This window comes from Sorex fumeus, unplaced genomic scaffold, assembly GCF_029834395.1.
Source record: "Sorex fumeus unplaced genomic scaffold, SorFum_2.1 ptg000047l, whole genome shotgun sequence".
Classification (NCBI taxonomy): Eukaryota; Metazoa; Chordata; class Mammalia; order Eulipotyphla; family Soricidae; genus Sorex; species Sorex fumeus.
This window is the reverse complement of record NW_026606104.1, coordinates 56,134,579-56,158,082: the sequence shown is the minus strand read 5'-3', so window position 1 is coordinate 56,158,082 and position 23,504 is coordinate 56,134,579. Positions and strand designations below refer to the sequence as shown.

The following is a 23,504-nucleotide window of genomic DNA, read 5'->3' as shown; positions in this document are numbered from 1 at the left end:
GGGGGCTGTTCCTGTCCTCTTGGTTGTGGGACGAGAGATGTGCTTCCGGGGCATCTGCACCCCCTTGGATGTGTTTGTAGCCCAGCTGTGGCTGCAGAGGCAGGTGGGGGTGGGGTGCTGTCTTCCTCCTCTACCTCTCCATTTTCCGCCGGCATCTCCGCACCAGGCCATTGGCTTCATTTTGGGGTTGGGAGTGGGGTAGGGGCTGTCCTGGGCTGCTCAGTCTATCAAAAAGAGGGATATCAGGTTTCCCTTAGACTGTTACAGCATAAGCTTAATTAACTGTGCTGCGTGCTATCGGGCAGGCAGAGAGCTGAGCCCCCTTGGACAGTGCAAGATCCTCTTTCCAGCATACACCCTGGACTCGGCTCCTCACGGTGACTCTGAGTGGACTTTATTCAGTTTGGTAATCTCAAAAGTCACCCCTCCCCCCCCCCCCAAAAAAAATCCCCATTATAAGTTAGAATCCACGAGCAACAGTAAAAGGAGCACAGCCTTGGAACCATGGCCAGCGAGCCCAGGGGTCAAGAACTAGAAAATGGCCCCACTTCACAGATGAAGAAACCGAGAGACTGAGAGTTTAAACAGCCTGCCCAGGGTCACACAGCTGGGAAAGCCCTGAGCCTGGATTTCCCCCCTGGACAACTCAGGTGCCTAAGCTCCTCATTTGGACTCTCTTCACTGCTGCCCTCAGTGCCCTGCTAGAAAGGTTGCAGTCAGAGGTCCAGGCTGGCCCCTCCAGGACTTCTCCAGGGGTGGTGCTTGCCTGGGCACTTGCAACCACAGCCCATTTCCCAGCTCAGCAACGCCCCCTAGTGACTGCAGTGGGGCTCTAACACAGCTCACAGCCTTTCCCTCCACTTGGTCAGGGCTCGCTCGAGACCTTCTAGCCTCAGACCCGTGGGCATCGTTCAGCCCCCACTTCACGGGCAGCACTCTAGACGACCCTGGTGAGCTTCCCTTTTAGTTCCCACTGTGCCCAGCCCTCAAGGATGCGTCTGAGCATTCCTCCACAGCCCTTGTGTCCCCAGTGCCCCTTCAGCTAAATGCCTTCCCCAGCCCTACTGCCTCCAAGACAAACCTGAGCTTTGGAGCTGAGCGCTCCCTCGGAATGACCCTGCAGCCTGAGTGCCTGCTGAGTGTTCCCACGTTGCCTGCGGTCCCTAAACACGGGTCTGTATCTGGCTGTCATTCCCAATGCATAGGATTCCCTAGTGTAGTTCACGCAGAAATGTCAGCCCCCAGAGACAAGAGCCTCGTAAAAGAGGACTCCTCCGGCCCTGGCTGACTTTCTCTCTTGTGCTTTTTTTTAAGCATAATAATTGTCTTAGTGAGGGTTAACAAAGGCTTTTAAAGACTCAAGGCCTTCAGAGAGGGCTTGGCACGAAGCCCGGTGTTGCAGGTGGCTGAGGTGAAGTAGGAAGAAGAGATGTAACACCCTCAAGAGTCAAGTCTACCACCTTCCTCTCTACCCACTTGGGCGCCTGGGAGGACGCCCATGAGAGTCAGGACCGAGGAAGTCTGCCACACGCGCCTCCGTAGCGTGGACATCACATCCCACTAACTGCACCCAGCAATCATCAGATTGCCCAAGAGCCCCACTTTATCTACACGGCGTGGGGAATGATTCCTTCCACTTGATTTCTTGCAGAGCCACAGAACTCAGGCTGGAGTGAAGAATTGCTCTCTGCACAAGAAGGAAAATCAGCCCTAACCTCTGTTCGGATTCTTTACAGTTTTCTCACAGAAGGGAATTTCAGGAGGAGGCAAGCAATGGCGTAGAACAGTTCCAGTTTAGAGATGGGGAGGACGGGGAGAGGACCAACAGCTTTAAGAGATGATGTGAGCTTCTTCAGAGGGAAAAGAGCAGAAGGCACCCCATAAAGTAAAGAAAAAGAATTACACATCCCAAACGGAAATGCAGGTGAACCCAGAATGGGGAAGTATGCTGTCTTTGCAAAGTTGACTTGATAGGTTTTCTCCCAAACTGCCCCACTGTGGGGCTTGTTATATAGATTTTTTATGTGGAGATGTAGAGCTGGAGGAATAACATGTGAATAAGACAATTGCCTTGCACACTGCAGACCTGGGTTCAATCTCCAGCACCATGTAATGGTCCCCCAGCCCTGCCAGGGAACCCAATGTCCCAGGATCTCAGTGATGTCTGAGCTCAGAGCCAGGAATGAGCCTTGAGCACTACCCAGTGTGCCCAGCCCCCCAAGAAAGAGTCCGTTGCTAGGGCCTTGTCAAGAGGAAGAGCTTGGAAAAACTTGGGGTGGTACACCCACATGTTCTTATCATAGCTTTTTGTCCCTTTGGCGCTCCTCCTCTCTGAGGCTCCCAACAGTCTTCGGCAGCAGTTAGAGTCTCCTCAGCCTCAGTTCCTATGTCCACAAAATGGGGCCAGCCTTCATGCTATTTGACTACTTTCAGCTAGTGACAGAGCAACTTCCTGAATCATATCTAGGTTTTATTCTTCCTGAGAATATAGTGCCAACTTCCCACACTCCTCCTGCCACCCCACCTGACTTCCTGCTTCACCAGCAGGTCACAAGTTTCCAGTAACTTTCAGCTTGCAAAGTAACGGGTGCCTTCCGGTGGTCTTGCAAATGGCCAGTCTGGGAACCAGAAAGATAGAACAGGAAGTAAAGCAGTTGGAACCACCAGTCTGCAGATGAGGGTGTGCCCAGAGGCATAAGAAGGTTGAAAACCACCGGGGTAGCATGGGACTTTGTAAACTTTTCATCCAAGAAATGCAACCAGGGAGCACAGCCAGAAGCACCTTGAGTCCATAACATGTTTGATTTCAAATTAATTTGTGGTCATCACACATTCAGAAACCTGTTTCTACTGCCAAACTTTTCACAGCTGGCGAGGTTGTGAGCCTCAGTATAAGCTACGTTCTAGAGCACTGAGTTACAGCCAGGCAGGAGGTATCTCCAGGATCTGGCTGCTTGCCCGTGCATGGCTGGTTTCCAACTGGGGAACAAGGAAAGGAGAGAACTGGTTGACCAGATGCCTGCTGGAGAAGGCCTCTGCAGGCCACTGTCCACGGTGGATCATCGCACCTGAAGAAGGCCAACTGGAGGAATCAGGAGTCCCTGAGGGAGGAATTAAGGACCTGGAAATGCCAGACCTGGGGGACAGGCATCCCGCAGAGGGTGGCCTCTCTCTGAGTCTGCTGCCGGGAAGAGGATGGTGCTTCCCATACAGAGCCCAGCCAGTGGTGGGAGCACAGCCTCACAGCTGTGTCGGGTGGCGGAAAGAGCCTGTGTACTGTGAGCACAAAGACATCTGCACCCAGGCCAGGGAGTGGATGAATTTGCCTGAAAAGGACATGGGGCCCCTCGTGCTTTGGAAAATGGAGAAGTTTAGAACCTTCAACACATCCATGTCCCTTCCCGCTGATTTCCGACTTGCTTTTAGATCCATGCAGCTCATTTTCAACGTAGAACCCCCCCCTCCTCTGTGAGGGGAAAAACAGCTCAAGGTGGCATGGAAAGAAAGAAGCCCCAGGCCTCATTAGACCCGCCTCCTTCCCCCAAGAGCCCCGAGAACTTCTCTCATGGTTCCAGACCTACATGCCCAAGCAGCAACTTGAGGTGTCCGCATGGGCAGTGCCCGTGCCTCATGGATGGTTTCTCTGAACAAAGGACCCAAATTCTTCCCACCTGGCTGCCTCTCACCTTTAGGCACAGTGACACCTGGGGAGGGGGGGGGCACTGGAAGGGAGGGGCGTGTGGACCCGGCGAGCAGGGCTGAGCGGAGATTGGCATCTGGGTGGGAGAATGTATCACTTCCTTCTCTCAGCTGGGCCAAGGACTGGGCTCCAGTCCCCTGAGGTACATGGGAATGAAATCTGAATTTGGTGGCGGGTCTGGGGGTAGAAGGTCTCCGTGTGCCCTGAGAACCACATGCATGGACAGGTGGTTGGCACCCGGCCACTATGGGTTTCACTTTCTCCCCTTGAACACCAGGTGGCGCTTGGTCCTGGCCAGGTGCCCGGACCCTAACCTGGGCGCCTGGAATCTGCTCCTTGGCTGTGAGAGGAAAGTGTGTCTTAGACCACTTGAGGGGCAGCTGAGGCGCCAAGGAAAAGGATCCACCTGAACTTACGGCAGCAGTGTACAACTGTGTGTGTGTGTGTGTGTGTGTGTGTGTGTGTGTGTGTCCGTGTTTCTCTGAATGTGGGTAGTGCCTGAGTCTGAGATTGTGTGGATGTGGATGAGGCTGTGAGTGTGTGAGTGTGTGTGTGTGTGTGTGTGTGTGTGTGTGTGTGTGTCAGAAGAGAAGTACAGCAGTGTGCTGTGTGTGTGTCCGTGTGCTCCAGGAAGTACGGGTGTGTGTAGGTGTGTGTGTGTGTGTTCAAGGCAGATTTGGGAGCATGTGCAAGTGTGGGGCTGAGTGTGGGCATGTGCGGGTGAGAGTGGACATGGTGAAGGGACAGTGTAGATGCGGGTTTCTGTGTGTACTGGTGGGAGTGCACTGATCCTTCTGCTCAGGTCCCCACCTGGTGGCCCCCTCAGTCCCATCCTATGTCACTGTCTCAGCCTAAGCTGAGGGTTCCAGTGGAGGTGGACTAAGTCTCACTGGTGGTGGGGGGGGGGGGGTCCTGAGAGCACAGAGGGCCTCTGGCTTGTATCTGTGAGGGCACAGGCCCCACAGACATTTCTGCCGGCTGCTGCCCAGGTCTCAAGTCTGAATGCGCTTAATGGGGAGGGGCTCCCTCCCAGACCCACTGCCCACACAGAATGCACAGCAAGGAGATGGCATGGCTGTCCCCTGAGACCATCAGTTGTTCTGGTGGGGTCCCATGTCAAGAGCCGGGGGCTCGGCCTCCTGGTGGAACATTAGTTCAGGTACTAAAAGTGTCCTATCGGTACCCTGGGGCCCAGTCAGTGCATTGGCCACCCTAGGGGGGCACCTGACATCTGCTGGCACCTCCATGATGATCTCCGTGACCTTCAAGCCCAGCCAGAGGCCAGGTGACTGGAATCTGGGTCCTGCCCGTCATGTGGACAGGAAGTGGTGACTGCGTGTGGCCCTTCCCTTCACATTCTGGCTTTCCAAGGCATCTGAGCATAGTGCAGGTGCACAGCCCGACTAGGGGCCGCAGGGTGGGCCTGGCACATTCCGTCAGTGCCCAGGCTGGTTGGAATTTGATTCAGGTAATATGGGCCCCCCCCCCCAGGGGCTCTTCCAGAGCAAAGTGGTTGTGAACTTTCAGTCCTGGTTACAAACTTTCAGTTCTGGCTACAAACTTTCAGTCCTGGCTACAAACTTTCAGTCCTGGCTACAAACTTTCAGTCCTGGCTCTCACTCGCACGGCCCAGAGGGGCTGTTCTCTGCAAGCAGGACTGCTCTAGACCCAGCTGGCCGGGCTGTGTGGCCTCTGGGAACCGGTACCTTCTCTTCCCCAGGGGAAGTGCCAAGTCTGCTGTCTCGAGAGAGGAAGGGGCAGCCCCACCTGTCGGGGGCAGGCAGGCGTGGGGTCCAGGATGATCCCAGGGCCGTGCGCCCTGCCCCCAGCGCCCCGCCGCCTTCCGTTTGCTCGGCCTCTGATCCCCACTCCGGGCCAGCCGCCGGTGGGACGCGCGTGCGTTTCCTGAGGTGGGGGCCTGCCTCTTCCCTCCTGTGTTGTTCCTTTACCATGACGCCTGTTGCTCATAGGTACAAATCAAACGAAGAGTATGTGTATGTGCGAGGCCGCGGCCGAGGGAAATATGTGTGTGAGGAGTGTGGAATTCGCTGCAAGAAGCCCAGCATGCTGAAGAAACACATCCGCACCCACACTGACGTCCGGCCTTATGTGTGCAAGCACTGTCACTTTGCTTTTAAAACCAAAGGTAAGAGACAGTCGCGGGCGCTGTCCCGCCTGCGGGAGCTCCCCTCTGGGAGCCCCAGCACAGAGCTCAGGTGCTGTCCCTCTCTGCCCGGGCACTGGGCCACGCCCCCAACCCCAGGGTTCCACACTGGCCACACCCCCATCCCAGGGGTTCACACTGGCCACGCCCCCACCCCAGGGTCCCACACTGGCCACACCCCCACTCCAGGGTCCCACATGGCCACGTCTCCACCCCAGGGTGCCACACTGGTCATGCCTCCACCCCCGGGGTTCTATGCTGGCCACGACCCCACCTTCAGGGTTCCACACTGGCCACGCCCCCACTTCCAGGGTTTCATCACTGGCCACGCCTCCACCTCCAGGGTTCCACGCTGGCCATGCCTCCAAGCCAGGGTTCCACACTGGCCATGCCCCCACCTCCTGGGTTCTATGCTGGCCTTGCCCTCACCTCCTGGGTTCAATGCTGGCAATGCCCCCACCTTCAGGGTTCCACATTGGCCACGCCCCCACCCCCAGGGTTCTATGCTGGCCACACCCCGACCCCAGGGTCCCACACTGGCCACGCCCCCACCCCCAGGGTTCCACATTGACCATGCCCTTACCTCCAGGGTTCTATCCTGGCTATGTCCCCACCTCCTGGGTTCCACACTAATCCCCACCCCCACTTTCTGGGTTCTATGCTGGGCCACATCCCCCATACTTGGCTGCACCCCTCCTCCTGGAACCCCACACTCATGATTGGACCTTCTGGGCCTGGAGCATCCCAGGTCACCTGTTCCCAGTGATGACTTGACCTCCCCCCCCAGGCCTATGCATGCCTCCCACTGACCCACCAAGCTCAGCATCCACACTCAGCTCTGCCACTCTTGCGTGTGGCCACCGCAGTCATTTAGCACACGGACTGTAGCACAAGAAAGTCCCCTGGCAGCTTCCCCCGCCCTCACCTGCCCTTCAGACCAGGCCCCTGCTCTGGCGGTCGTCTCAGCAGCATCCCTGCCCTCACGGTCATCTCTGCCATCCTGGCCTCGTCACGGCCCAGCATGGGCCCACCAGTCACCTAGGAAGGACAGGACAGCTGAGGGTCTGAGTTCCAGAGGGGAGCTGAGGGCCTTGGTGTGGAAGAGGGGCCGCTGCTCCTACCTCCTTGTGGCACTTCCCCCGGCCGGGCAGGGGCACACCGGGACACAGGACACACCGTCTTGCCTGGGGCTCCTGGTGGCTGGGCAGACCAGGCGCCTCTGAGGGAGACCTGGGCTGTGGATCCCCCTGATGGCTTCAGTCTCGCTGGCAGAGTCAGACTGTGGGTCCTCTGCTTTCAGCGAGCTGGGGGTCTCCCTGGTGGCCACCTCTGGAGCCTCCTGGTTTCTCAAGACAAAGTCTTTGCTTCATCCCAGCTGCCCTTCTACCGTGGGGAAAGCTGCTGGCACAACAGCTTGAGAGCAGTGGGGGAGGGGCCCGGGGTCTCCGGGCTCCCCACCTCCTCCTGCCCTGGCTGCCAGGACCCTCCCTGCTCTGTCCACGCTCAGCACGGGACCTCCTCTCCAGCCACCCGCCTCTGCCTCGCCCCGCTGACGGCCCTCTCCGTATCCCCACTGTTCCCGAAAGGGGCATCCCCTTCCCCCCAGGTGTTCTACTCGGCCGTGGAGCTGTCCCATCCTGCTTCCTCATCCTTTCCTCTCTCAGAGTCTCCTGGGCAGCCTTCCTGAGGCCGGGCCGGGGGGGGGGGGCAGGGATGTGGCCAGTGTCCCCCACCCCCCCGGAGAATCCACAGCTCCACATCCTCTGCCTTGAATGATGGACAGTTAACTCAGGCTTTGACTTGGACGTCCAGAACCCTCTGTGGAGGGGTGAACCCCAAGAACCGGCAGTGGTTGTTGGGCCAGGGTTGGAACAGGAGCCCCCCCATGGCTGGCGCGCGCCGGGCCGAGCTGTGTTCCTTCCTCAGGCCATCCATGGGGCAGGCAGTGGGCATCCCCTCTGCATCCTGGGCCCTATGCGCTGCCTGTGCCCAGGAGCAGAGGAAAAAGTGGGGGCGGGCACGGTCGTGACTGCCAAGGCGGGCATGGGGAAGATCCATGGAGCTGGCTCTTGGCTCTGCCACCTAGCAGGCCCGGGGCAAGGGCAGGGCTTGGGGCACCTGATGGGCCCCTGAAGCACTGAGCCTCCAACCCCGGCCATGCTCTGGGCCCCGGGCTGAGCTCTGGCCCAGGGGTGGTCCTGGGGGCTCTGCCCCACCACCTGGCTGCCCTGTCTGTGTGTCTGCCTGTCCGTGTCTCTGTCTCCGTGTTAGATGTCGTGGCTGCTCTGGCCCCTGGGTGCTGGCTGAGGGGTGCCGAGGTGGGCGGGACCGGGAGACGCCTTCTGCAGTGGTCTGGGCCCCTGCAGCCTTGTCACACCCGTTCCCGGCCATGGTGGCCACGTGGTGCCCGGGCCTGGGCACGGTGGGCAGAGCGGGTGGTGACTGTGGGAAGGTGGGGGGCGGGGATGGCAGGGGTGGGCGGTGCCGTGGGCTGCCACCTCTCCCCCACACACACCCCTCATTCTCCACCTCCTTGCCACTTGCTTTCTCCTTCACGGCGGGTCAGTCAGGCTGTGGACACTGGGTAACAGGCCCAGGCTCTGTGCATGGACAGAGAAACATGTCCCGGGGCAAGGAGGGGGCAGTGGGGAGAGCACCCACTCAACTCCGGAACCACACAAACTGTCCAGACCATCGCCTCAGATGCCCTGCAGCCCCCCACAAGTGTCGGGGGCACAGAGGATTGAAGGGCGGGGGGCTCCTGGGGGCCCCCAATCCCAGGCAGAGCGGTTCAAACATTCCACCATCTCTGCATCTCTCTGCTCCACCCCCAATCATGACGCGGCATGCAGGGGCGGGGTGCTCATACTGTCGGGGTCACTGTCGGGGGTCCCCGGGCTTCTATCGGCTGTGTCCTGCGCTCAGGCCATTCCTCAGCATTTCTTCTCCGCTCCTCCCAGCACCCTGATGGTAGGTATCAGGGGCCCAGAGAGTCAAGGACCCTGCCTGAGGGCACCCCACTGAGCCCAAATCAAACCCGGCCTTAAGCCAGGCTCCCGGACTGTCCTGCGTCCATGCTGCCTGCTGACCACATATCCCAGAAGCTCGAGTCCTTCTTCTAGATGGGACCCGTGAGCAGGGCGGGCTTAGCCTGAGGGCCCGCTCCGCCCCCCCCCCCCCCCGCCACACACTGGGCATCCCAGCTGCGGACACAGCCCATGGGGGTCGTCAGCCCATGGGGGTCGTCAGCCCATGGGGGTCGTCAGCCCCTGGGCCAGAGGCGGAGCCCTGCGTGAGGGGCTAACTCTGTCTGCGAGGCTCCTTCCCACGAGGCCCTCGCTCTCCCACCTCGCTCTCGGGCCACTCCTGCGCCTGACATGTGACTTGCCCCAAACCTTCTGCTTCCGCAGGAGTGCCGCATCCGAGTGGGCCCAGGGGCCAGAGTGCGGGGAGCTGGGCCCACACCCCAGGGACCGGGGTATCTCTTGCTCCTCTGCTGCCTGGCTCCACCTCCTGGCATCCTCCTCAGGGTTTGCCAGCCTGCAGGGGTGAGGCAGGGAGCATCATCGGAGAGGAGCTTTGGGGACCCTCTAGACCCAGGATGGGTAGCTGTGGAGCGCGGCTTGGCTCTGCCTTTGGCCGGAGATGGGGAGCCGGGTGACTGTCCAGGCACAGGAGCAGACTCTGAGTCTGGAGGAGGCAGCCCAGACCCGGCTCGGGAGGGGGAGGAAGGGAACGAGCTTCTCCGCCCTGCACACGGCAGGCAGGGAGTCCCAGTTTACAGTTCCCGGTACTCTCCTAGGAAAGCCCTAAAGGTGTCCTTGATCTCCCGGATGAGAGCCAGAGAGATAGGACAGTGGGTAGGGCACTTGCCCTGCATGGAGCTAACCCAAGTTCAATCCCAGCACTCCGTGTGGTCCCTGAGCACCAACAGGAATCACCCCTGAGCACAACAACAACAAAACCCATGATTAATTCCCTCCCTCCCTCCCTCCCTTCTCCCCTCTGTCTCTCCCCCTCCCTCTCTCTCTCCCTCTCTCTCTGTGTATCCATTTACTAACCTGTCATCTGATCATTTGTCCGCCCACCCGCTGACTCTCATTCCTGCCTGCCTCCCCCAACCCCCTCCCTGAGCAATCTGCTCTGGTTGCTCGAACCCCTCCCTGTCTGTTCTCCCAGAATCTCTGCCCCCCCCCCCCGCGGCTCACCGAGCAGCTGGCCATCCTCTCCCCTCTCCATGTTTCCTCTTCCTCTCTTGTTTCCTCCCCTCGCAGCTGATTATCAACCCATTTGCCATTCCACTTCCAATATTTTATCATTCACTCATCTACCCATCTGCTTACTTACTCACCTGGGATCCCATTCACCTGCCTCTTCTCTCTGTTTTTCCTTACTCTGTGTTTCTCCCCTCCCATTTAAACAACCACCCATCTATCCATCTATCCCATCTATCATCCAGCCACCCCTCCACCCATCCACCCACCCACCCATCCACCCATCCACCCATCCATCTACCCATCCATCAATCCTCACTACCCCATCTATCCACCTATCCACCCATCCACCCATCCACCCATCCACCCATCCATCTACCCATCCATCTACCCATCCATCAATCCTCACTACCCCTATCTATCCACCTATCCACCCATCCACCCATCCATCTACCCATCCATTAATCCTCACTACCCCATCTATCCACCCATCCACCCATCCATCCACCCATCCATCTACCCATCCATCAATCCTCACTACCCCTATCTATCCACCTATCCACCCACCCACCCACCCATCCATCCATCCACTGATCCATCTACCACTCATCTACCCATCCATCCACCCATCCACCCTCACTATGCCTATCTAAACCTGTCTATCCACCTATCCATCCATACACCCATACACGGACCCATACACCCATCCTCACTGCACCCATATATATCCACCTCTCCTTCAATACAACCATGCACCCACCCATATATCCAACCACTTGCCCATCCATTCATCAACCCATCCACCTATACGTTCACCCAGTCATCTCTCTACCCACTCATCCATCCCTCTGTCCATCCATCCATCTATCCTTGCACCCATCCGACCGTCTACCCATTCTCTGGCCATCTCTTCCAGAAGTTCATTCTTCTCTCTACTATTCACCCAAACCTGTCAGTTCCTAAGATTCATAAAAAAACAGCATCTGACTCAGGGAGCAAATGCTTTATTATGTGAAGGGCCGTGCAGAAAAAGAGCAAGCTTTAGAGAGAGCAGTGAGTGTGGCACTGTGTCGGGGTGGTTGCCGGGACCCAAAACAACAGCGGAGGCCTGTGATTCTTGGCGCTCACTCTCCCTCCCAGAGCCTGAGTGCTGCACCTGTGGACAGAACTGGAGGTGCTGCCCCTGCCCGCCTGCTTGTGGGGCTGCGCTGACCACTCGGGTACTGGACACTTCCTAAGGGCAGCGTTTGCCCTGTCTCCCCAGCACGCATGCCCTGCCCTGTCCGCAGACTTCCAGACACCCCTCCCCCTCTCCATTTCTAACACAGCTTCCTGCCTCCCCTTCCCAAGCCCTGGGACCTGTCCTTGCAGGCTGCCATTCGACCAGCCCCCGAGTGGGGTGACCGGCGCCTCTGGACTCCAGGCACTGGACATAGCCAATAATCCTCCTTCAGTCTCACCAGCTCCCAGGCCCGGTTTAACCAGTGGCAGGAAGAGCCCCTGAATCAAGTGTTTTTCTTATAATATTTTTTTTTACAGCAGTATCTTCTTCATGGATCCCTCTGTCCCCTCACTGCCCCCGACCCCCAACCCGAGCTCCTATGTGCCGCCTGGAGTATCCCAGCCCAAACCCCTGGGCAGAGGGGGTCCCTGGCCCTGCCAGCACCCCAGCTCGCACAGGTTGCCCTCCAGGCCCACCTCGTCATGCCCCGCGCCTGCTCTGATCTGAGTCTCTTTCCATTCTTCCCAGGGAATCTGACTAAGCACATGAAGTCGAAGGCCCACAGCAAAAAGTGCCAAGAGACGGGGGTGCTGGAGGAGCTGGAAGCCGAGGAAGGTACGAGACGGCCAACTGCTTCCCCAGCCCTGCCCCGGCCCCTCCCTCACCTCTGCCTGCCCTTCCACCTCACCCCTCCTTCCCGCTCCTCCTCTCCCTCCCCTACCTCCCCTCCCGTCCACGCCACCTCCTTCAGCCTGGGGGACACTGATTAGCATCACAGAGTGACGGCCGGCCCCCTACACACCTGTGTGCATGGGGCAGCTAGAGCTGTCTGCTGGGCATTGTGGTCCACAGGGCAGGGCATACCCATAGCCCCGGTGCCCCACGACAGCCTCCTGGTCCCTTTCTACATCTCAGGCCTGGCCCAGACATTGAAATCCTCACCAGGACACTCTGAGGCACTGTACACCCCCACACTCACACGTGCATGCATGGAGCCTGGGCCAGCCCCCCACCCCTTTCCCAATGAGCTTCCAGGAGCACAGTGCCCACTAGGGGCGGACAGCAGCAGAATCAGAGGCCAGGCCCTGCCCAGGCTCAGTGGAGACCCAGAGGGGCTGTGGTCAGTGAACTGAGGGACCCTGCCACCTCAGGGCAAGACCGGAGACATTTCTCCAGCACCAGCGCCTTTGACTAGAGCCCCTCAATCAGACTCGGAACTTACAGTGCGATCAGAGAGGGTGTGTGTGTGTGTGTGTGTGTGTGTGTGTGTGTGTGTGTGTGTGTGTGAGATTCGTTTCTGGTTTCTTAGTTCAAAGACCTAACTGTATAGTCCCTCAACAGAGTCCGGTCAAGTTTCCTTTTAGGCGAATGTTTATTCGCTTATTTCTTGAATATTCACTTTTATTGGACAAAACACAATGAACTTAAAACTGTCCTTTTCCCCAAGCAGGAATGTGGGGGACACTGTATATCAGGGGCCAATAGTACAATACAGAGAGAGAGCACTGCCAGGGGGGCACTTGCTTTGCATGCAGCCCACCTGAGTTCCATCCCTGGCACCACATATGGTCCCCTGAGCTCCCTCCCTCCACCCCCAGGAGTGATCTGTGAGCACAAGGCTAGGAGTGAGCCCTGGGCACTATGAGGTGTGGCCCAACCCCATGAACACACACCCTCCCGCAGGAATATCCATGATGCTGTTCGTATCTCATCCAGTCCTGCAAACTGGCAGGAGAGACATGTGCTGCCCCATTTAAGCTGAGGAGAGTGAACGCGGGTGCACAGGCAGCTGGCGTCACACAGGAACACAGACACCGTGCCACCCTGGGTGCCTGAGCTGGGCGGCCTGGGGAGTGTCCAGGAGGTCATCATTGCCACCACTCTCCCTGAGCCTCTCCCTGCCTCAGTTTCCCACCATATCAGAGGATGAAATCATGAACCACCCTATGTAAGCCGTACCTGCTGCTGGCAATCCAGGAGGGAGGAAGACCCCACCCTTGACATCCTAAACCGGCATAGGAGAGGAGCTTGGACCACGAGTAATTGCAGACACGGGCGGGGGAGATGCATAGGAAGCCAAACATGTGAGGGCTGAGAAGGGGGGAGAGATGAGGTCAGGGCGAGCTGGGGCCGTGAAGGCCAAGGGCTGGGCTGGGCTGGGCTGGGCTGGGCTGGGCTGTCCAGGGACCCATTCGCAGAGAGCAGTGGCCTGCAGCGGGCACCGTGAGAGGCACAGGCTGTCTTGGACGAGAGGGAGAGCAGAGGTGGGGATCTGGGTGCCCAATAGGAAAGGGGTTTGGGGAAGGTAGGCCTGAGGGGAACGGGAGCCCAGATGGACAAGGGGGTGGGGCTGCGACTTTCGTGCTAAGGAAGATTCTGGGGGAGCAAGTGTGTTAGACCCAGGGGGGTTGGCGCTCAGCCTAGGGGAGGACGACTGCCCCCCTGGTGGTCAATCTCCGCGCCGCGGGCGCTCCCCGGTGGTGCGCGGGGCAGGCGGGGGTGGGGTGGGTACAAGCGCCACCGTGCGGCCAGACCCTGTCAGTGCAGGATCGCGTGCGCACGCGCGCGCGTGGAAAGCAGGTGTAGCCTCTATTGGGCCTGGGTCCCAGCTCGGGACCTGGAAGGGCGCTGAGAATAGGCAGGCCCAGCAAGGACATCCCATGGGACCCTTCAGGTGTGGGGACGTGGCGATCCACCCCTCCACGGGGCAGGAGACCCTTGTCCTTTAGCCTTCCCGTGCAGGACACTTTGGGCAGGCCTCGTCCCTCTCTGGGCCTCTGCGTCCTCAGGTCCAGGGGGGTCAGAGGGCGGACTTGCTGTGCGGAGTGAGATGGGTCCCTGGCGACCGCCCTCTGACCCGCCACTCAGACGCCTCCGCCCAGTGGGGCCTGTGGGCTGAGGCTTGGAAGCCGGAGGTGCTGGGAAGTCATGAAGTTCATGTGGGCAAGTTCGATGTGTCAGGGCCCTGCTATGCCCAGCCGCTCATGGGCTGGCCCCGTTCCACAGACAAGGAAACAGCGGGTAGGTGGTCCCTTTCCCGGGAGGAAGGTGGTCTGGGAGCCCCTCCGCCAGCCCCACCCGCTCCACCGCTGAAAGCTTCTTCTGTTCTTGGAGAGACTGAACACAGCCCCCCCCCCCCCCCCATGGCATGCAGCAGGCCCAGGTTCAAGCCCCGGCACCACATGGCTCCTCCGAGCACCACCAGGTGTGACCCTCCTCCGAGCACAAAACATGGATGCAAAGAGCAGAGAGTGTTGTCATGGGGGAGGTCCCGACTCCCGGGGAATCAGGATGCGGGGGAACACTCCCGCCCCGGGCCTGGGCTTCCCATGTATAAGTCGGAGGAGGCTGCGGATGGTCCTGGTACTGAAAGCCTAGGTAGGGAAGTCAGAGCCCGGAGCACCCATCCCTGCACTGTGCACCCCTACCTCCAGCCCTGACCCCACCTGCTGCTCCCTGATGCCAGGAATTCTAGGCTAGTCCTTCACCTGCCACGCCCAGGGGGTCTGGCCTGGGCCTCCTGGGTGCCCCACGAGCTCCTCGTGCTGGACAAGGTGGTCTGAGTGGCCCCAGCAGGGGCTGTGGGGGGTGTCCCTCTCGGCTAAATGCTGGGGTGTCCAGGCTCACCCCAGGTCACAGCCCTCACCCTGCAGACCCTGTCCTATTGGGCTCACCATATTGCAGTCCTGTGGGGAGCCCGCAGGGTGGGGGGTCAGTGGGGGAAGGTAGGTGGCTTGACTTCATGAGCGCCACCCGGAGTCCTGGTGGCCGACTCCAAGGTGCCCCAGTGAGATCCAGGTCATAGCAGAGGGGACCTGGCTGGGTGGGGCAGCCCCATAAGATGCCAGCTCAGGAGGCTGGTGGGTCAGACCCCTGGCCCTGCCCACCAGCAAGAGCGGCTGGGTTCTGCAGGGGCCCAGACACTCTGGACAAGAGCTTGGATGGGCCATGCCTTGTGCGGGCGGCCAGCCTCACCCATACTCCATGCAGGGCCCCGGCCAGAGGCCACTTCCCCCACCAGCTTCAGCCCGGACACATATGAGATGGCTAGGCCTCAGAGTAGAGAACCCAGGCAGCGTCACTGAGGCTGGCCCACTGAGCCCTGGGCTCTCGCCTTCATGCCACAGAAGAGTAGACTGAGGCACACACGGCCAGGTGACTTCCTGGGCTCACAGAGGAGCCAGCGCCCAACTGCTGACCTTGAAGGCAGCGGAAGCCCTTTCCTTCTCACCGAGGCCCTGCCCGGCCCTGGCGCCCCTCGGTCTTCCTCCCCTGACCCCTGCAGGGGCAGGTCTCAAAGCCCAGGTACTCTGCCGACTCCATAACCACCTGCCGCAGTGTCCTTCGACCTGAGCCCGTCGCAGGGGAGCTGCAGGTCACTGTCGGTCACTGTGGGCTTCCCATTCTGTCGGTACCAGCCATGGTCCTCAGCCCCTCCCAGGCTCTCATGGGGCCTGCGGTTCCTGGGTCGCCTGCAGACCAGGATGGCCTGGCATAGGGCGGAGCTGGTGAGGCGGGGCTGGCTGTGACCGGGGCTGCCTCTGTCCCCCGCAGGAACCAGTGACGACCCGTTCCAGGACTCCGAAGGGCGAGAGGGCTGGGAGGCGGCGGCAAAACACCAGTTTTCAGACCTGGAGGACACAGACTCGGGGTCAGACCTGGATGAGGAGGAGGAAGAGGAGGAGGAGGAAGAGGAGGAAGAGGAGAGCCAGGACGAGCCGTCAGGCCCCCTGGAGGCAGATTCCCCACCAGGGCAAGACCCCGGGCACAGGGACGTCCACTCTGGCAGCCAGGCCTCACGGGCCAGCCCGGTCTCAGAGGGCCCAGCAGCTGGCAGCGGTTCTGCTTCCAGCCCAGGCAGCCAGTGCGGCCCCCACCTGGCACCAACCCCTGCGGGCCCTGTGGAGAAGGACAAGGGCTCGGCCCCCAGCACCAAGGCCGAGTCCCCAAGAAGACCATGGTCCCCAAGCCAAGAACCGGCCAGCCACACACCACTTGCCCACAAACACGCCCCCTCCCCAAGTGACTCGTGCTCCCAGCCACGTGCACCCGCCCGAGGCCCACCCACCTCCACCCCGAGCCCACCGGGCGCCCCGGCCCCCCGTGGGTATCCCAGACTTGAACTGTCCCCTCTCAGTGCCCAGCCCCCGGAGAGAGAACCGCCCCTGCTGACACTCCTGCCCCCCGAACTCAAGGGCCACATGGGCTCCCCCCGACATTCACCACCCCCCGGGAGTTGGTTTCCGGGCCAGGCCGAGTCTCCGCCACGGTCAGCGCTGCCAGGGAAGTGGACCTCGGCGGGGTCGGGCAGCCCTTTGGCGGCAGAGCACGGCCCAGGCTCGGGGCCAGCCCCGCGGGCTCTGTTCCGGCCCACGCCTCTACCTCACACGCTTCTCGGCAGAAGCCCCGAGACCTGCGCCTCCACCGCGGTGAGTTCCTGCCACCACCCGGCTCCTTCTCCCAGGCCGGGCGTTCAGGGCGGGGAGAGAGACCCCCCTCCCTCCCCCGGTGCCCTTCTCCAGGGCCAGTGCTCCTGCAGCACTGAGGTGGCTGAGGACTTTGCTCCTGGGCCAGGCCATACCGGAGCAGCGCACAGAGGCCAGCTGGGTCCACTGCCGTCCCATCCCCTGGGATCTACCACGTGGCCGTGGGTGCGGGTGTCAGGGCGTCGGCTGTCTCCACCCCACCCCACCCCACATGTTCTCCAAGCAGTTGCGGGGCTTAATCCAGAGCACTCCGCCGACAGCTCAGTCACCCGCATCTTCAGAGACCCATCGCCGGAGTCTTCCCTGTGAGACCCCCTGCCCCCACACAATTCCGGCACCGTGGCCAAGGCCCTGCCACCCTCACTTCTGTCCAGCCCGCCATTCCCGTCTCTCCGTCAGAGCCGTCAGGGCCATTCCTCTAGAGCGGGTCCCCGTCCCTGCCGTCTCTGCCCTCCACAGCCCCACAGCCCCAGCCCTGCTACACCTTGTTCTCAGCTCGGGCTGCCCTTCCATCCTCCTTCCCCCACCTGCTGCCAGGACCCACCGCCGCTGTTCACCACCGCTCACCACTGCTCACCACTATTCACCACTGTTCACTACTTTTCACCACCACTCACCACTATTCACTACCAGTCACCATTACTCACCACCACTCACCACTGCTCACTACTTCTCACCACTATTCACCACTACTCACCACTATCTACCACTGCTCACTACAGCTCACCACCACTCACCCCTGTTCACCACCACTTACCACTGCTCACCACCACTCACCACTATTCACCACTGCTCACTATTGCTCACCACCACTCACCCCTGCTCACCACCACTCACCACTATTCACCACTGCTCACTATTGCTCACTACCACTCACCCCTGCTCACCACCACTCACCCCTGTTCACCACCACTCACCACTATTCACCACTGCTCACTATTGCTCACCACCACTCACCCCTGTTCACCACTACTCACCACCACTCATCACTGCTCACTACTTCACCACCACGCACTATTTCTCACCACCACTCATCCCTGCTCACCACCACTCACCACTGCTCACTACTTCTCACCACTATTCACCACCACGCACTATTGCTCACCACCACTCACCCCTGTTCACCACCACTCACCACCATTCATCACTGCTCACCGCTTCTCACCACGATTCACCACCACTCACCCTGTTCACTACCACTTACCACCGCTCACCACTTCTCACTATTCTCCACCACTCACCACTATTCACCACTGCTCACTATTGCTCACCACCACTCACCCCTGTTCACCACTACTCACCACCACTCATCACTGCTCACTACTTCTCACCACTATTCACCACCACGCACTATTTCTCACCACCACTCAACCCTGTTCACCACCACTCACCACTGCTCACCACTGCTCACTGCTTCTCACCACGATTCACCACCACTCACCACTGTTCACCACTCACCACTGTCCATCACTCTTCACTACCATACTCCGCCTTTCACTTCCCTTTACCACCAGAACCGCAGCATCCTCACTCTGAATTAGGCCTCTGGAGGAGCACGCCCTAGGAACATTTCCTTGATTTTCAATTTTGAAGTCACATGAAAATTCGTGTTGAGGGAGAAGGTCAAGAGCCTTGAGTGGGAACTCAAGTTCAAGGGTCAAGCAGGGACAAAATGACTTTAGGAACAGACTAGGCAGCAGAAGCAGCTCCCCTTCCTCGGAGACAGACGTGTGGGCTGCCGGTACGGAGCCCGGGGCCCCTGCTGGGCCTGAGGGCAGGTGGAGCCAGAGCCCGGTGGCCGTGCGCTCCGTGAGCCTGGGCTAGTCCCCACTGACCCCCCAGGCCTCGGGTGTCCTCCTGGCCTGTGGGTGCCCCCGCTGACCCTGTCTTGTCTTCTCACCCCAGCAGAAGCCCGAGTCCCGAAGACCATCCTGCCTGCCTGGCCCTGCCCAGCCTCTCTCCTCACGCCCCTGCGCCCCCCACGACGCCCACGGCCACCCCCCGACTGGGACAGAGAACATCTTCAGCCACCTCCCTCTGCACTCCCAGCTCCTAACCCGCACCCCCTGCACCATGATCCCCATCGGGGGGATCCAGATGGTGCAGGCCCGGCCGGGGGCCCACCCCAGCCTGCTGCCAGGGCCCACAGTGGCCTGGGTCAGCGGCTTCTCGGGGGGCGGCAGCGACCTGACGGGGGCCCGGGAGGCCCAGGAGCGAGGCCGCTGGAGTCCCACCGACAGCTCGTCGGCCTCGGTGTCCCCCGTGGCCAAGGTGTGCAAGTTCGCGCTCTCCTCCGAGCTGGAGGGTGGGGACGAGCCCAGGGAGAGCGAGAGGGCGAACAGGGGGCTGGGCCAGCCCCCGGACTGGGAGCCCCGGGTGGCCGAGGTGCCCACGGAGCCCACGCACAGATCCCACACCCGGTCCCGGCCACCCCCGGGCCACTGGCCAGAGTCGTCCTGGAGGCCCCGCGTGGGCTCACTGCGCCGGCCGGCCCACCCCACGGCCTCGGCCGCCCCCACGCTGGACCGGAGCAGCTCCCTGGGGTGCCTGGCCGAGGCCGCTGCCCGCACCCCCACCCGGAGGAGGAGGAACCTCTCTGGGGAGCCCAGGACTGGCCAGGACTCCCCGGAGCCCTCAGGAAGTGGGGCGCCCAGGCCGCTTCCACGCCAGCCAGGGAAGGGCGAGGGCCCCCCCAGCACCTAGCCTCTCTCGACCGCTTCAACATCCGGCTTCCAGCGTCCAGCAACAGACGTTTCTCTCGAATCGTCCTGCTCCCGTGGCTCCCTCGGATGTCTGAACACCCGTCCGCCCGTCCATCTGCCCATTCGTCCAAGCCGCTTCTGTGCCGCCGCCTGTCAGCTCGTCCCACGTATGCAGTTCCCTGTGCCTTTTCTACACCTTGTGTTGCTTGAAAAGAGACTAAACACACACACACACACACACACACACACACACACACACACACACGGAGTTTTGAGGCTGTGAATATTTTGTGCTTTTTTTTTTGAGAAAGGATGTGTTGGGGGCGGGGGGTGTCACCTCACCCGCCTCCTGGGCCACCAGAGTGGTCAGCACCCCCTCTGCCACCCCCAGCCAGGCTGGCAAAAGGCGACCCATTGCTGAGGAAATTGAGGGAGAGAAGAATCACCACACAACTTTAAAAATATGTATTATTAAAGGCACAAGCAAGCACTCCGCTGTATAGATCTCCACGGTTCCTACTTTTTGCTGCTGTGTCCCCCTCCGCCTGAGGACCTCCCGCCTCTATCAGCAGAAGGGCCAGGAGTCCCGGGAAGGGGGCCACAGGCAGGCAGGGGACCCCACGCAGCCACCGTAGGCTGGCCCCGGAAAACCCAACTTTCTTCTCCTAGGACGTCATCTAGGAAGGATGGGCGCGAATAAGGTCCCGACCCCCCTCCCCCAACCCCGCCAGCACCCACTCAGGATGAGTCAGGGGCTCATCCTGCTTTCTGGTGATACCCCCACAACTGCCCCGGACCCTGCCCTCGGAGCCCCCCACCCTCACCCCTGGGCTGGGAAAGCGGCCCCTCCCCCACGCCTGGTCTCAGGCTCCCTCCCTGTGCTACAGACTGTCCCCCAGGGGAGCCCAGCCCTGCCTCCTCCGAGGCTCCCTGGTGCCTGGACCCCAGGGGTCAAAGGGCTGTATGTGCCTCAGTGGCGGGGCTTTCCAGAACCATCCCCCAGCACACACACTCTCCCCAGGAAATGCCCAGACCACGCGTGGGGGCGTGGCCCAAGCCTGTTCGCTCACTTGGGCTGAAATCTTTAGAACTCGAAAGTTTAAACTGGAGAGCGAGAAAGAGAGAGGGTGGGGTCTGTCCCTCTGATGGGCCTCGTCAGGCCTGTGCACCGGCAACTGTCTCAGTTTTCCTGGAGTCTCTTGAATCCTCCTCCAGAGCAATCTGTCCTAGTCAAGCCCCTTCGCCAGCCCCTTTGGGCCTTCGAGAAACTCCCTGGCATTACCTGGGGCGGAAACCTGCTTTGTAATGTAAAAATACCCTGATTAGAACGCAAAGCTTCAAGGTGAACCAGGGAACTTAAGGTCTGGCTCATTCATCCTGTCCGGGAGGGAGACGGGGCTGTCCTCAACCTTCCAGAAACCGTTGTTGTCCCCAGGGTGAGGGCACGGGCACCACAGTATGCCCCAGTGCCACCTTCCGGAGCAGGGGCCGCCCCGGCGGCTCCCAGTACTGGGCCGGAAGCGCTGTGCTCTTGCGTGGTTCAGACCTGATTCGGATGCGCCAGGTGAGCGCTGCCCAGACCCAGCTCAGACGTCCGTCTGTCCGTCCGTCCGTCCTACCTGCTCCCAGGTGCAGCCAACACCAGGCCACCTCGTTCAGCTCCTCTTGGTCTCTCCCAGAGCTAAGCCTAACTAACGGGCCTGCCGAGAAGTGCCTCCCGGCGGGGTGCCCAGGAGACGGGGAGCTTGCTAGCAATGCCACCAGCTGCCTAACCCCGCATCCGGGGCCCTGGCCCACCTGGGAGCGGCCAGCAAGCCCCCTTGAGCACATTGGAACTGTTTGGCCTGGCGGGGAGTGGAAGGAACTGACTCTCCCACACCCTGAGCTCTCAGGGTGCCCCCTTCCTGCCAGCTCTGAGCCCTGAGCCTGGGTGCTGGGATGGGACATTGCTTTGGTCGCTTTGTGGCCTCCCGGGCTCAGTCCTCAACCCAGACCTGCAAAGCAGCAGGCAGTAGGGCTGTGCCGGCCAGCCCTGACCCCGGGAGGGAGCACCCCTCCACCTGCCCTCATCCCCATTTCCCTTCCGGGAAGCCTCCTCATGGAAGGAGGGCCCAGCAGGGGAGACCCCCCCTCACCATCACTCAGGCCCACCTGGGGATCACTTGTCACTCAGGCCCGCCTGGGGATCACCTATCACCGTCACTCATCCTCGAGGACAGAGAGACACCCCAAAGCATCCGGCCAGAGGGCAGCAGCTTCGCACAGGTGCCCAGAGGACTGGACACCACGCCACCAGCTGCCCCCTCGCAGCCCTGCCACCCACGTGCCTGGGCACAGCTCTGACCCTCTGCCAGTCTCCACGCCCCGCCCCTGTGTAGGCACCTTCCCGGTTCAGAGGGAGAGGAGCTTAGCCCGTGCCCTCTGCAGGGTGCCTCAGTCCCCAACCCTCGAGCGTCCAGTCTGGCTGTGATGCTGTGACTCCCAGGGGCCACAGCGAGAAATCAGCACACACCTCTCCCCCCTCCCCACCCCTCTCCCTCTGTCCCCCACCACAACGCGCCGTGTCCAGCCCCAGCCACAGTTCTGCTCCGGCTGCAAGAGTGGGCAGGGTGGGAGGCATCTCGCCAGGGGAAGGCCGAGCCACCTCCCACCTGGCCCACCATCAGCAACCTCAGCACCCACACTCTCCCGTGGGCCTCTGGGACACCTTGCTGCAGGCTGACACCCAGTGCGCCCTTGCCCAGCTTGAGTCTGGTGGCCCCACGACGCCCACCTTCCTAAGTCCCACTGCTACACCCGGAAGACCCTCGGCCTCCCTCTGTGGGAAAAAGTCAGACCGTTACCTTCCAGAGCCTTCCGACCTGTGCCATTCCCGCCGGGCCCCTTCCAACCAGCTGTACGTCTGTCCTTTCTCCAGACAAATCCTCTCAAAGCAGCTGTCCTGCCTGGCTAGTCATGTGGGGAGACAGAGCTGCACTCCTGATGGGGGAAGAAAGTTCCAGGAGGCCGGTTCCACATATTCTGCTTCTGTGTCGTGAATCCAGCCCACTCTCCCTTAGAAAACTGCTTTTGGCACTTACGATCACTTTACTAAATCTAGTGTTACAAAAGGAAGAAAAAGGAAACAGGACAAAGAAGCGTGTAGGCAGAGGTGAGATGACACGCTCTCTGTAAGATAAATATTTGCCTTTTTTTTCTAAAGGGTGTACGTATTCTGTATGTGAAAGTGTCTGTAGAGAATTTATATGTTCTTAATGGCAATACATTCCAAAAATCGTACTGTAGATATGTACAGTGACCACGCTGGGATGGGGTAGTTTTGCCTGTAATTTTATTTAAACTCCAGTTTCTACACTTGCATCTTGCAATGTTGGTATGGTATATATCAGTGCAAAAGAAAAAAAAAAATGGAACAAAAAAAAATCCATGCAGGTCTAAAGCACAGAGTCTGACATACAAAAGGAGAAGATTGCTCAGTATCGACGTGTGTGACCTTCGTTGTAAATTACATCTGTACTGTGAATGAGATGTTTTTATGAGTATAATAATGGCCTTTATTACAGCTCTGGCTGTGTCCAGCCCGAGGATATTTTTTAAAAAAAAACAAACAAACAAAACAGCATGTTGGAATAAATTTGAAAATCCCAACATAGCCTTGCTTGCCTGGCTCCTGGTTTTTCTGGAGGATCCTAGAATGTCACCATCAGAGGGACGTTTGACCTCCTGAGTGCTTGTTTCACTACACAGCGGTAAGGCCCATGGGAAGTACAGGACAGGGCCACAGTCCTGCTGAAGCTGTCTTGTGGCCGCTGCTTTCCTGGCTCAAGGAGGGTGTGCTGGCATGGGGTGGGGTGAGGGGAGGGGGGACACCAGGGCCGCATTTCTCCCCTAGAGTGTTACAGCCTGCCCCCACTGGGACCATCAGGGACTGGGAAGCACAGAAGTCTACCCTCTCCGCATTTCTGGAGCCCAGAGATCTGCAGGCAGAGCCTGTTCCTCCCAGCGCCTCAGGGGAA

At 60.0% G+C, this 23,504-nt stretch overlaps 1 protein-coding gene across 1 annotated transcript in view; it reads left to right on the top strand.

The window, feature by feature from the left end:
- The window catches only part of HIVEP3 (HIVEP zinc finger 3), a 40,397-nt gene extending 20,908 nt beyond the window's left edge, over nt 1–19,489 (top strand). Inside the window, exons 3-6 of the mRNA XM_056122797.1 lie at nt 5,671–5,846; nt 11,829–11,915; nt 15,855–16,729; nt 18,692–19,489. Of these exons, the coding sequence (XP_055978772.1) occupies nt 5,671–5,846; nt 11,829–11,915; nt 15,855–16,729; nt 18,692–19,489 (1,936 nt within the window). The remainder of the gene's footprint in view (nt 1–5,670; nt 5,847–11,828; nt 11,916–15,854; nt 16,730–18,691) is intronic.
- The last annotated feature ends 4,015 nt before the right edge of the window (nt 19,490–23,504 follow it).